Source organism: Hemibagrus wyckioides, linkage group LG08, assembly GCF_019097595.1.
Source record: "Hemibagrus wyckioides isolate EC202008001 linkage group LG08, SWU_Hwy_1.0, whole genome shotgun sequence".
Classification (NCBI taxonomy): Eukaryota; Metazoa; Chordata; class Actinopteri; order Siluriformes; family Bagridae; genus Hemibagrus; species Hemibagrus wyckioides.
In genome coordinates, this window is record NC_080717.1 from 23,981,876 (window position 1) to 23,994,375 (window position 12,500).

General features: G+C 39.5%; 2 protein-coding genes across 2 annotated transcripts in view; one reads left to right on the forward strand and one right to left on the reverse strand.

Annotated features, from left to right (window-relative positions):
- gabarapl2 (GABA(A) receptor-associated protein like 2) overlaps positions 1-1,355 on the reverse strand; it is a 9,704-nt gene extending 8,349 nt beyond the window's left edge. The window contains exon 1 of the mRNA XM_058396488.1: positions 1,127-1,355. Within this exon, the coding sequence (XP_058252471.1) occupies positions 1,127-1,160 (34 nt within the window). The 5' untranslated portion in view covers positions 1,161-1,355. The remainder of the gene's footprint in view (positions 1-1,126) is intronic.
- A 2,765-nt stretch (positions 1,356-4,120) lies between these two features.
- On the forward strand, positions 4,121-10,980 carry tmem231 (transmembrane protein 231). The gene is made up of 7 exons (XM_058396334.1): positions 4,121-4,489; positions 4,702-4,868; positions 7,246-7,374; positions 7,545-7,688; positions 7,928-8,009; positions 8,762-8,867; positions 10,660-10,980. The coding sequence occupies exons 1-7, from the start codon at positions 4,351-4,353 to the stop codon at positions 10,820-10,822; spliced, it is 930 nt and encodes a 309-aa protein (XP_058252317.1). The 5' UTR covers positions 4,121-4,350; the 3' UTR covers positions 10,823-10,980.
- Positions 10,981-12,500: the final 1,520 nt, after the last annotated feature.

The following is a 12,500-nucleotide window of genomic DNA, read 5'->3' on the forward strand; positions in this document are numbered from 1 at the left end:
GGGTGTGGGTGTGCCTGTGCTCGTCAGGGTGGGCAACATCATTATCAACAATAAACATACAGTATACTCAGTTTACACTGAGATGAGAAGATGAACGTAAAGGAGCAGGAAGAGTTTTGTTTTTTTAAACCACAATAAAGATCAAATGTCAAGGTTTATTGTTCTAATGTGGTGTTAATGCATCTACTGAAAAATAATCTTACAAAAACAAACAAAAAAACAAAACAAAGTATTATTATTATTATAGAAATGAAGAATGCCAATATAAATAAGTAAAATAAAACAAAACTATTTTATTATTTAATAATTATTTCTATATTATTAACATTTTCTAAAATAAAGATATTTATTTAAAATGCTAGTCTTTACATGTGCACCACTAGTATTATTATTATTATCATTATTATTATTATAGAAATGAAGAATGCCAATATAAATACGTAAAATAAAAAATAATGATTTTATTATTTTATAATTATTTCTATATTATTAACATTTTCTAAAATAAAAAATATTTGTTTTAAATTCTAGTCTTTACATGTGCACCATTATTATTATTATCATTATTATCATTATTATAGAAATGAAGAATGACAATATAAATAAGTAAAATAAAACAACAAAATATTTTATTATTTAATAATTATTTCTATATTATTAACATTTTCCAAAATAAAACTATTTTAAATGCTAGTCTTTACATGTGCACCATTATTATTATTATTATTATTATTATTATTATTATTATTATTAGAACAAGGAAATGAAAAATGACAATATAAATAAGTAAAATAAAAAGTCATTATTTTATTATTTTATAATGATTTCTATATTAACATATTCCAAAATAAAAATATTTATTTTAAATGCTAATCTTTACATGTGCACCATTATTATTATTATTATTATTATTATTATTTAGAGAGAGATAGACAGAGAGAGAGAGAGAGAGAGAGAGAGAGTAAACAATAACATTAGGATAACATTAGGACAACATTAACCCCTCACACTCCTGCTATTTTCATGATTAAAATGAATATAAATCAGATTAATGATCTTTATAAGCTTAAACGTTTCACTCTCGTTATTTCCGTATAAACACATTTGTACACATTCAACACATTACCGAGGGAATGATCTTCTTTAAACATCCATTTCATGTTTGCAGCTTCCACTACGCCTCCACAGCGTAATGCTGATATTAAAAACTATATTGGAGAGATTAGAATAGGAGAGATTGAGAAACAAGCAGGTTTAAATAAAAAAAAGAAAGACGTATTCGTGGAAAACAACAATGTCGAAACCAAAACGTCACTAATGTTGTTAGCTTGGCTAGGCTAGCTGTCAGGACTGCGCATGCGCGCCAGGAACAGCCCAGCGGGGATGACGTCATGCAGCCGACTCCATTTCCTCCCCCTGTGTGTTCGGTGGCGATTTTTAATGCATTAATTCAGATTTGTCCACAATAAAACACAATAAAAAAAGACGAAATGTCGATGAAATACGCCAGATGTGTAATGTATAAGTACACTGCACACACACACACACACAAAATGTGCTCTTTCATCTGAGAACTAAAATTCTTAACAAATTACATTCAGGCAAAATTGCATATGAAGTTCTGGACCACTGCCCAATCTCCAGATTTGAACCCTATTGAAAACCTCTGGAATGTCATCAAGAGGAAGATGGATGGTCACAAACCATCAGGCAAAGCTGAGCGGTTTGCTTTTTTGCAAAAAGAGTGGTATAAAGTTACCCAACACTAATGTGAAAGACTGGTGGAGAGCATGGAACCAAAACACATGCAAATCAGGGTTATTCCACCAAATACTGATTTCTTAATGTTATTTAGCCAAAGCATTAACACAGTTTGTTTACAAATGAAAATTTTGCATTTTGTTTTGTTTGAGTTATTAAAGCTCTGCAAATACTGCATGATCTTGGGTTATTTTGATGTGCTATCATTTCCTTTAAATATACACTCTAAATAACAATAGTTATATTTTGATTTTAGGAGAAATATTGTCAGCAGTTCACAAAAAAATGAAACAAAACTGTTCATCTCACCAATACATGCACCTGTAAGAAAAAAACCCATAAGAAACTGATTATTTTGCAGTGGTCTCTCTTTTTTTTCCAGAGCTGTATTTGTGAAATTCCTTCAAATAAAAACTTTTTGAAAGCAGTTGTTTAATGGTGTATTTAGATGTAATATAATTCTTGAATGTAATATAATTCCCGAATGCTGTTCATTGACTTCAGTTCAGCATTCAACACAATCATCCCTCAGCACCTGATCGAGAAGCTGAGTCTGCTGGGCACCAACACCTCTCTCTGCAATTGGATCCTGGATTTCCTGACTAGAAGACCTCAGTCAGTCCAGATCGGGAACAGCATTTCCAGCACCACCACACTGAGCACTGGAGCTCCTCAGGGCTGTGTGCTCAGTCCACTGCTGTTCACTTTGCTGGCTGATGACTGTGTAGCAATGCATAGCTCCAACTATATCATCAAGTTCGCCGATGACATGACCGTGGTGGGTCTCATCAGCAAGAACGACGAGTCAGCATACAGAGAGGAGGTGCAACAGCTAACAGCCTGGTGTAAAGCCAACAACCTCTCCCTGAACGTCGACAAGACTAAGGAGATGGTTGTTGACTTCAGGAGAGCACAGAGTGACCATTCTCCGCTGTTCATCAACGGATTTTCTGTGGAGATCGTCAAGAGCACCAAATTCCTTGGTGGTCATCTGGCAGAGAACTTCACCTGGTCACTCAACATCAGCTCCATCACCAAGAAAGCCCAGCAGTGTCTCTACTTCTTGAGGAGGCTGAGGAAACCCCATCTCCCTCCCCCCATCCTGATTGTGTTCTACAGAGGGACCATCGAGAGCGTTCTGAGCAGCTGCATCACTGCCTGGTTTGGGAACTGCACCGTCTCGGATCGCAAGACCCTTCAGCGGATAGTGAGGACAGCTGAGAAGATCACCAGAGTCTTTCTCCCCTCTATTATGGACATTTACTCCACATGTTGCATCCGCAAAGCAAACAGCACTGCGGATGACCCCACACACCCCTCACACACACTCTTTGCCCTCCTGCCATCTGGAAAGAGGTACCGGAGCAGTCGGGCCCGAACAACCAGACTGTGCAACAGTTTCTTCCCTCAGGCCATCAGGCTCCTCAACACCCAGGACTGAACTCTACTGAACTCTCTCACCTCAACACCCAGGAGTGAAATGCACAAAACTCTCTGTCTCTCTCACACACACACACTCACACACACACTCTTTCTCACCTGTGTGAACAAACTTATATTGCTATATTTATATTTATTTTTATTTGCACTACCTCAACCGCTGCTACTGCAGTTTTGCACAATATGTGTTGTCAGGATGCTATATATATATATATATATATATATATATATATATTATTCTTGCTCTTCGGTTAATAAGAGAAAAATCACAACCTGAAAAACTTCACCATGTATCCAGTTTAGAATTGGTGACACCTTAGAGACTATCACGCCGTCTCTGGACTGCCGTTGCATCAGTCAGCTTTCGGCAGGAAGGAATTGGTCAGTAATGAACTACCCTGACCTATTAGTTCCTCAAGAGCTCTTGGTTGCTGTTGTAGAAAGGACATCATCAATATTTACATTATTTAGTGTCCAGTTTCACCTAAATGAGGATGAGGTTCCCTTTTGAGCCTGGTTCCTCTCAAGGTTTCTTCCTCATATCATCTCAGGGAGTTTTTCCTCACCACCGTCGCCTCAGTCTTGCTCATTAAGAATAAAATAATAAATTAACTTTAAACTTTATAATTGTTTCTATACCTCTGTGAAGATGCTTTGAGACAAGGTGCATTGTTAAAAGCGCAATACAAATCAAATGAATTGAAAATAATGAAATGAGGCACAGCAATAATCTGGATAGTGATGGGAACTGATTAAATTGTAAAATCGTGTCATTTTTAATGCAACTGTTCATTTTTTTTAATGTTTGTAATAAAATGAAATGCTGCAACTTTTAGCAGCTGCTAAGATTTCAGAAAATCTGGGCGGGGCTTTGGGTTGCCATGGAGGTGACGCGGTCATGGTAACGCCGCGACGCTTCCCAAACCGGAAGTAGCCCTGGCTTGTGTGAGGTTAGCGTGTTAGCGGGGGCGAAACGTCAATAAAGGTATATTTAGGTAACCAAAGTTATGAATTAATTCAAATCTACGATAGATTGTAAACTATCATCTTACAAACAAGGTTTTTGAAGGTTACAGCTTCTGTGATGACAGCGTGCATGCTAGCAACGTTTAGCTAAATAACGGAGCTCGTGCTGTATCTAGGTTAATAATGGGGTTTTATGAAGTGTATTCTCACCCGGTTTTAGTCCGATATAAAGCCAGCGTGTGTTCCCGGGCCAGTGTGTTTGTGCTGGTGGTGTATGTGCTCACGTACATCCCCCCTCTACTCATCACCTACAGGAGTCAAGGTAAAGAGCTAACAGATCACAGAGGTGTAGAGACATGTCCGATATAGGGGACATGGGGCACGAGGAGAGAAATGAAGATATACACTGAAAATGTATTCAACTTTGGAAAGTTTAGTTCATCAGCATCAGTGTTGGCTCAAAATCAAGTCAATGATTCAGTTATCAGAGCTTTTCTTTATCCTTTTCTGAACGTGTGTGTGTGTGTGTTACAGGGTTCTGGCTGAAGCAGAGCTCATATGAGGAACAACCTGTGGTCCGGTTCCAGTATGAGATGTTAATGATAGGTGTGACGAGTGTTAGTGGAGATTATGTAGCATGGAGCACGTTCTCCAACTTCAACACGCTGCTGGGGGACAAACTGCGCATTCCCACTGTGTCTGTGAGTCTGTCTGTCCCTCTGTCTGTATATTTATACACTTGTCTGTCTCACTGTCTGCCTGTTTGTCTCATATCTCTCATATATCTAATTCTGCTGCATAGTTTGTTTTTATTTTTATTCTATTTTCTTTAATGATGTTCGTGTTTGTATTTGTGTGTGTGTTTGATATTTATTTTAATTCTACTTTTTTACATAGTCTTTTGCACTCTTCTGGCATTCACTGTGGACAGCTGTCCTTAATGTATTTATACACTTGTCTGTCTCTCTGTCTGTCTGCCTCTCTCTCTGTCTGTATATTTATTCACTTGTCTGTCTCTCTGTCCGCCTGTCGTTCTGTATATTTATACACTTGTCTGTCTCTCTGTCTGTCTGTATATTTCTACACTTGTCTGTCTCTCTGTCTGTCTGTGTCTCTGTCTACCTGTCTGTTTGTCTTTCTATGTGTCTGTCTTTCTGTCTGTATATTTACATACTTGTCTGTCTCTCTCTCTGTCTGTGTCTCTGTCTGCCTATCTGTTTGTCTCTCTATGTGTCTGTATCTCTGAAAATTTATACACTTGTCTGTCTATCTGTTTGTCTTTCTCTCTGTCTGTATATTTATACACTTGTCTGTCTCTCTGTCTGCCTGTCTTTCTGCATATTTATACACCTGTCTGTCTCTCTGTCTGTATATTTATACACTTGTCTGTCTCTGTCTGTATATTTATACACTTGTCTGTCTCTCTGTGTGTCTGTCTATCTGTCTGTGTATTTATACACTTGTCTGTCTCTCTGTGTGTCTGTCTATCTGTCTGTGTATTTATACACTTGTCTGTCTCTCTGTGTGTCTGTCTCTCTGTCTGTGTATTTATACACTTGTCTGTCTCTCTGTGTGTCTGTCTCTCTGTCTGTATATTTATACACTTGTCTGTCTCTGTATGTGTCTGTCTCTCTGTCTGTCTGTATATTTCTACACTTGTCTGTCTCTCTGTCTGTCTGTGTCTCTGTCTGCCTGTCTGTTTGTCTTTCTGTGTGTCTGTCTTTCTGTCTGTATATTTATACACTTGTCTGTCTCTCTGTCTCTCTGTATATTTCTACACTTGTCTGTCTCTCTGTCTGTTTGTGTCTCTGTCTGCCTGTCTGTTTGTCTTTCTGTTTGTCTGTCTTTCTGTCTGTATATTTATACACTTGTCTGTCTCTCTCTCTGTCTGTGTCTCTGTCTACCTGTCTGTTTGTCTCTCTATGTGTCTGTCTCTCTGTCTGTAAATTTATACACTTGTCTGTCTCTCTGTCTGCCTGTCTTTCTGCATATTTATACACCTGTCTGTCTCTCTGTCTGTATATTTATACACTTGTCTGTCTCTGTCTGTATATTTATACACTTGTCTGTCTCTCTGTGTGTCTGTCTATCTGTCTGTGTATTTATACACTTGTCTGTCTCTCTGTCTGCCTGTCTTTCTGCATATTTATACACCTGTCTGTCTCTCTGTCTGTATATTTATACACTTGTCTGTCTCTGTCTGTATATTTATACACTTGTCTGTCTCTGTCTGTATATTTATACACTTGTCTGTCTCTCTGTGTGTCTGTCTATCTGTCTGTGTATTTATACACTTGTCTGTCTCTCTGTGTGTCTGTCTCTCTGTCTGTGTATTTATACACTTGTCTGTCTCTCTGTCTGTATATTTATACACTTGTCTGTCTCTCTGTGTGTCTGTCTATCTGTCTGTGTATTTATACACTTGTCTGTCTCTCTGTGTGTCTGTCTCTCTGTCTGTGTATTTATACACTTGTCTGTCTCTGTCTGTATATTTATACACTTGTCTGTCTCTCTGTGTGTCTGTCTCTCTGTCTGTGTATTTATACACTTGTCTGTCTCTCTGTCTGTATATTTATACACTTGTCTGTCTCTCTGTGTGTCTGTGTCTCTGTCTGTATATTTATACACTTGTCTGTCTCTCTGTGTGTCTGTCTATCTGTCTGTGTATTTATACACTTGTCTGTCTCTCTGTGTGTCTGTCTATCTGTCTGTGTATTTATACACTTGTCTGTCTCTCTGTGTGTCTGTCTCTCTGTCTGTGTATTTATACATTTGTCTGTCTCTCTGTCTGTATATTTATACACTTGTCTGTCTCTCTGTGTGTCTGTCTCTCTGTCTGTATATTTATACACTTGTCTGTCACTCTGTGTGTCTGTCTCTCTGTCTGTATATTTATACACTTGTCTGTCTCTCTGTCTGTATATTTATACACTTGTCTGTCTCTCTGTCTGTATATTTATACACTTGTCTGTCTCTCCTTGTGTCTGTCTCTCTGTCTGTGTATTTACACACTTGTCTGTCATTCTGTGTGTCTGTCACTCTGTCTGTATATTTATACACTTGTCTGTCTGTCTGCAGGTGCGAGAGAGTGATAGTAATGGTGATGGGAAAGCAGATCGTCTGTCTCTGCAGATGTCTGTCCCACTGAACAGCGCAGAGCAGATTTACAGCATTCAGCTACTGCTCAGCTTCTCCTACCAACTCCGTGTACACCTTCATGCTCAGTGACATAAATAATAATAATAATAATAATAATAATAATAATAATAATAATAGAGTGAAAAGAAATAGTATTCTTGAGACATTTCTAATGTTTTATACGATTCTGTATAACTGATCTCTCTCTCTCTCCCTCTCTTCCTCTCTTCCCCCCATAGAGGATGTCAGTGGTGGTGATGCAGTCGATGGCGTTGGTCCAGTCCTCGTCTCCTGTCCCCATGTCTCAGCTCTTCATCAGTGGAGATCTGAAGCTGCAGCAGAAGGAGCCCCTCTCTCATCGTGGTGTACACACTCAGTATAATGTAAGCTCATTTTAATTTCTAACTAGTTTGGAAATTTCAGTTCCCTCTGTCAGGTATGTGTGTGTGACACACACACACACACACACATACACACGCCTCAATGGCTTCAACTCAGCTCACACAGAAGTGAAGTCAGTTACACTGAGGATAAAACTGCAGGTCATGAACTTTTACAATGAGTTTCAAAATTTAGATGATCATTAAACTCAGTTCCTCCTCTTCTGTTGTTTGTTCTTCAGGTTTCTGTGATCAATTCAGCGAGTCCTTTTGCCAACTCCTACGACCTCGCCACCATCATCAGGAACTACCAGGAGAGAAACTGTACGAGTGTGTGTGTGTGTGTGTGTGTGTGTGTGTGTGTACAGTAGTTGAAGTATTCCAAAAGAATTTTTGTCATTGTCCCCCTTTCTGTCTCTCTCTCTCTCTCTGTCTCTGTCTATCTGTCTCTCTATATCTCTGTCTCTCTCTTTCTCTCTGTGTCTGTCTCTTTCTTTATTTCTGTCGGTCTGTCTCTCTCTTTCTCTCTCTCTGCCTCTGTCTGTCTGTCTCTCTATATCTCTGTCTCTCTCTTTCTCTCTGTCTCTCTCTCTCTGTCTGTCTGTCTCTCTATATCTCTGTCTCTCTCTTTCTCTCTCTCTGTCTCTGTCTGTCTGTCTCTCTATATCTCTGTCTCTCTCTTTCTCTCTGTCTCTCTCTTTCTCTCTCTCTGTCTCTGTCTGTCTCTCTATCTCTCTGTCTATTTCTTTATTTCTGTCGGTCTATTTCTCTCTCTGTCTCTGTCTGTCTCTCTCTCTCTCTGTCTCTCTCTCTCTCTCTGTCTGTCTCTCTATATCTCTGTCTCTCTCTTTCTCTCTGTCTCTCTCTTTCTCTCTCTCTTTCTCTGTCTGTCTGTCTCTCTATCTCTCTGTCTATTTCTTTATTTCTGTCGGTCTATTTCTCTCTCTGTCTGTCTGTCTCTCTATATCTCTGTCTCTCTCTTTCTCTCTCTCTGTCTCTGTCTGTCTGTCTCTCTATATCTCTGTCTCTCTCTTTCACTCTTTCTCTCTGTCTCTCTCTCTCTCTCTCTGTTACAGTGACCACCTATCTGTGGTGTCCTGTCCCCGTCTGGACAGTTGGTCGAGCAGCAAACACTCCATTTCAGATTAATGCAGAAATCCGTTACCCAGTGGAGACAATAATATATCCTTTACACACTGTGTGTGTGTGTGTGTTTGATTTAATTTTAAAAATGTACTCACTAAACTGTTTAATGTTTTACAATACTGTCCATTACAAGGACAGGCAGTGTGTGATTATAATGTGTGTGTGTGTACGAACTTTAATAATTAGAGGTAAATTAAAATAATTGTAATGATTCCACAGTTCCACTAAAATCCAATTAGTAAAGCTTGTTTAAATTAGCAGCTAACAAAACTGCAGACAGTCCTGTAGCTGAAAGAAAGGAGGGTTATTGATTTTTCTGCCTGAGTTAAAGAACAAAAATACTTGTTTCTTAGGAACGAAAGAAACCCGAGTGCATCTCCCACAACTCGCACCACTCATGTTACTTCAGTACATTCATCTGTCAGCTTCAGGAGTCGAGCTGGAAATAACATGAAAAGAAGAACCATGAGATGCAGTGGATATAAAAAGTGGCAGGATTTTCTTGTGTGTAAAAACCACAACCAATATGTTAAAGTAAAAAACGATTTATAGGATTTACAATTACAAAACAGTGCAAAAACCTGGTTGCATAACTGCACAAGCTTGTAAAACTGGCAACGTGGCAGTGTTTGGAATCAACCCGTCACATTAAAACAGACAGTAAATAATAATTAGTGTACATCAGATGCCATTTACGGTGAGTGATTAACCCCAAATAAAATGCAAAGAAAACTGGTCAGTGGAGCTGCGAGAGCCTACAGCTACATCAGAATAATTGCTGCTATTTCTTACATGTGACAACAACCTCCTGAATTCTTCATGTTCAAGTGCGGGGGCGGGGTAAGGTGAGGTCATGAGAGAAGCTTTATTAACCGAAAAAAGACCTCCAAACGTCAGCTAAAGCTGTGTGGAATGTGCTCTGTGTGTTCAGGTCTGACAAGACCAAAGGGGGAACGTTTTTGGCCATAACACCAAAAGATATGTTTGGTTTTCAAAAGTACTTCATCCCCATGAGGTGGCATCATCACGCTGTGGGGCAGCATCACTGTGGGGCTTTTCTTCAGTTGGAACTTGGGGGACTTTTTATATTCATCGTACAGAGCAGCTTAGTTAGTGTTTTGAAATTAGGTGTGAAGGAGAAGACTCCACCAGAGCATGGTGAGGAGGCACACCCTGTGGGAAGCGTGTGAGGCTATGCCAACAGTGGTTATGCCTGTTTCACAATTGCTAATTTTCAGTTTTTTCGAAATTGTTTGGACATATGCCCGAAACAACACAACACAACATGTTGAATGCTGAGGAAACCAAGTCCATCTGAATCCACTTCACATTTTATTGATATCTAAAGAGCTTGAGCATTGTTGTGTGCACATCTTGTTATCTGTCATCTAACAGAAGAGTTTCCTCAGGTCTTGGTGCTTCAGTCGTTAATCAGCAGGAAGAGAAGTGTTGGGAAAGTGACAGAAACTATTATTACTGTATAACTGTATAATTACTGTATAACTTGTATCTGTTTTGCTCTAGTCTTTTTAATGTGAAATGGTAGAGAAACGTGACTCGATTCCATCTGAACTAAGCCCTTCAGGAGAGTGAAGCGTGATAAAGACATGAACCAGCACGTGTTCATTTAAACACTCAACATTTCAACACACAACGCCCATCTTTCATATTAAATCAAACAGAAGAGGAGACTGTGGGTTTTTCTTCTCATGACGCTGGAAAGAGTATAAAAGTAACTTGTTACTTAACAACCTGTACCTAACGAGTGTGTTGTGTGTAAAAGGTGTCGAGTGTGTTTCTTTTCCTTAACTGTGTGTGTGTGTTGTACGTATCGACCGGGTTTCTGGGAGACTGTGAAGTTTGCCTGGGTTCAGTACGTCAGCGTGTTGCTCATCTTCCTCTGGATCTTCCAGCGTGTCCAAACCTTCGTCTTCTACAACCGGGTCCTGCCCACTGTACCTGTCTCACTGCACAAACCTCACTCTTCCTGACCTGTCTGTTCGTGTGTGTGTGTGTGTGTGTGTGGGTGGGTTTTTTAAAGTGTGTGATGAGAATGATGTGTATTTTTTCTATTATATCATCACTGTAGTTTTGCTAATGTGTGTATAATGATTTTGTATCTCAGACAATAAACCTGTCTGTATGTTCAGACCTGTCTTTGTGTGTGTGTGTGTGTGTGTGTGTGTGTGTGTGTGTGTGCATGTGTGTGTGTGCGCAATGAATGTCAGCGGCACAATTAGAATCAAGCAATTTCTCACACTCCATCAGATGCATTCGGTCTCCATGAGATGCTGAAGATCACATCATGAGTTCTGACCTCACACCCATCCCTCTTGTCCTGTCTTTGTGTTTGCTGCATTGTTCTCCTTACGCACATTCCTGCTCTTTATGGTATTGTGCGTTCTCCATGGCCACGTGTTCACATTGTTGACTAGTTTCTGTAAAAGAACACCGAGTCTTCAGTGGGAACAACGCTTTGTTCTACTGTACGGCTCATTAAAGTTGGAGTAACAAGAAATTATTCCTGATCTAATAGAATGCACTGCTTTCACTTTGAAGGACATAGGAACCATCAGAACAATTAGGAACTGAATGTTCTGTCACCAGAATCACCGCAGGAATCTGTTTATTCTGGGCGTGTTTTCATCAAAGGAGAACTTTCATTCAAAGTAACATTTATAGGTGATTGGGTGGAGTTGTGCTTGTGTTGGTGTGTTGATTTTGTGATGCTGTTGTGTTGATGGTGATGTGTTGTGGTGATGTTGTGATGGCCTTGTGGTGGTGTTGTTTTGTGATGGTGTTGAGATGGTGTTGTGTTGTGTTGAGATGGTGTTGTTGTTGTGCTGGTGTTGTGATATGATGGTGTTGTGTTGTGTTGAGATGGTGTTGTTGTTGTGCTGGTGTTGTGATATGATGGTGTTGTGTTGTGTTGAGATGGTGTTGTGATATGATGGTGTTGTGTTGTGTTGAGATGGTGTTGTGATATGATGGTGTTGTGTTGTGTTGAGATGGTGTTGTGATATGATGGTGTTGTGTTGTGTTGAGATGGTGTTGTTGTTGTGCTGGTGTTGTGATATGATGGTATTGTGTTGGTGTGGGTGTTGTGACGCTGTTGTGTTGTGATATTGTGGTGTTGTGATGGCGTTTTGATGGTGGTGTGTTGTGACGCTGTTGTGTTGTGATATTGTGGTGTTGTGTTGGTGTTTTGTTGTGATGTTGTGACGCTGTTGTGTTGTGATGTTGTGGTGTTGTGTTGGTGTTTTGTTGTGATGTTGTTGTGATGCTGTTGTGTTGTGATATTGTGGTGTTCTGTTGGTGTTTTGTTGTGATGTTGTTGTGATGCTGTTGTGTTGTGATATTGTGGTGTTGTGTTGGTGTTTTGTTGTGATGCTGTTGTGTTGTGATGTTGTGGTGTTGTGTTGGTGTTTTGTTGTGATGCTGTTGTGTTGTGATGTGGTGTTGTGTTGGTGTTTTGTTGTGACGCTGTTGTGTTGTGATGTGGTGTTGTATTGGTGTTTTGTTGTGATGTTGTGTTGTGATGTTGTGGTGTTGTGATGTTGTGGTGTTGTGTTGGTATTTTGTTGTGATGCTGTTGTGTTGTGGTGTTGTGTTGGTGTTTTGTTGTGTTGTGGTGTTGTGTTGGTGTTTTGTTGTGACGCTGTTGTGTTG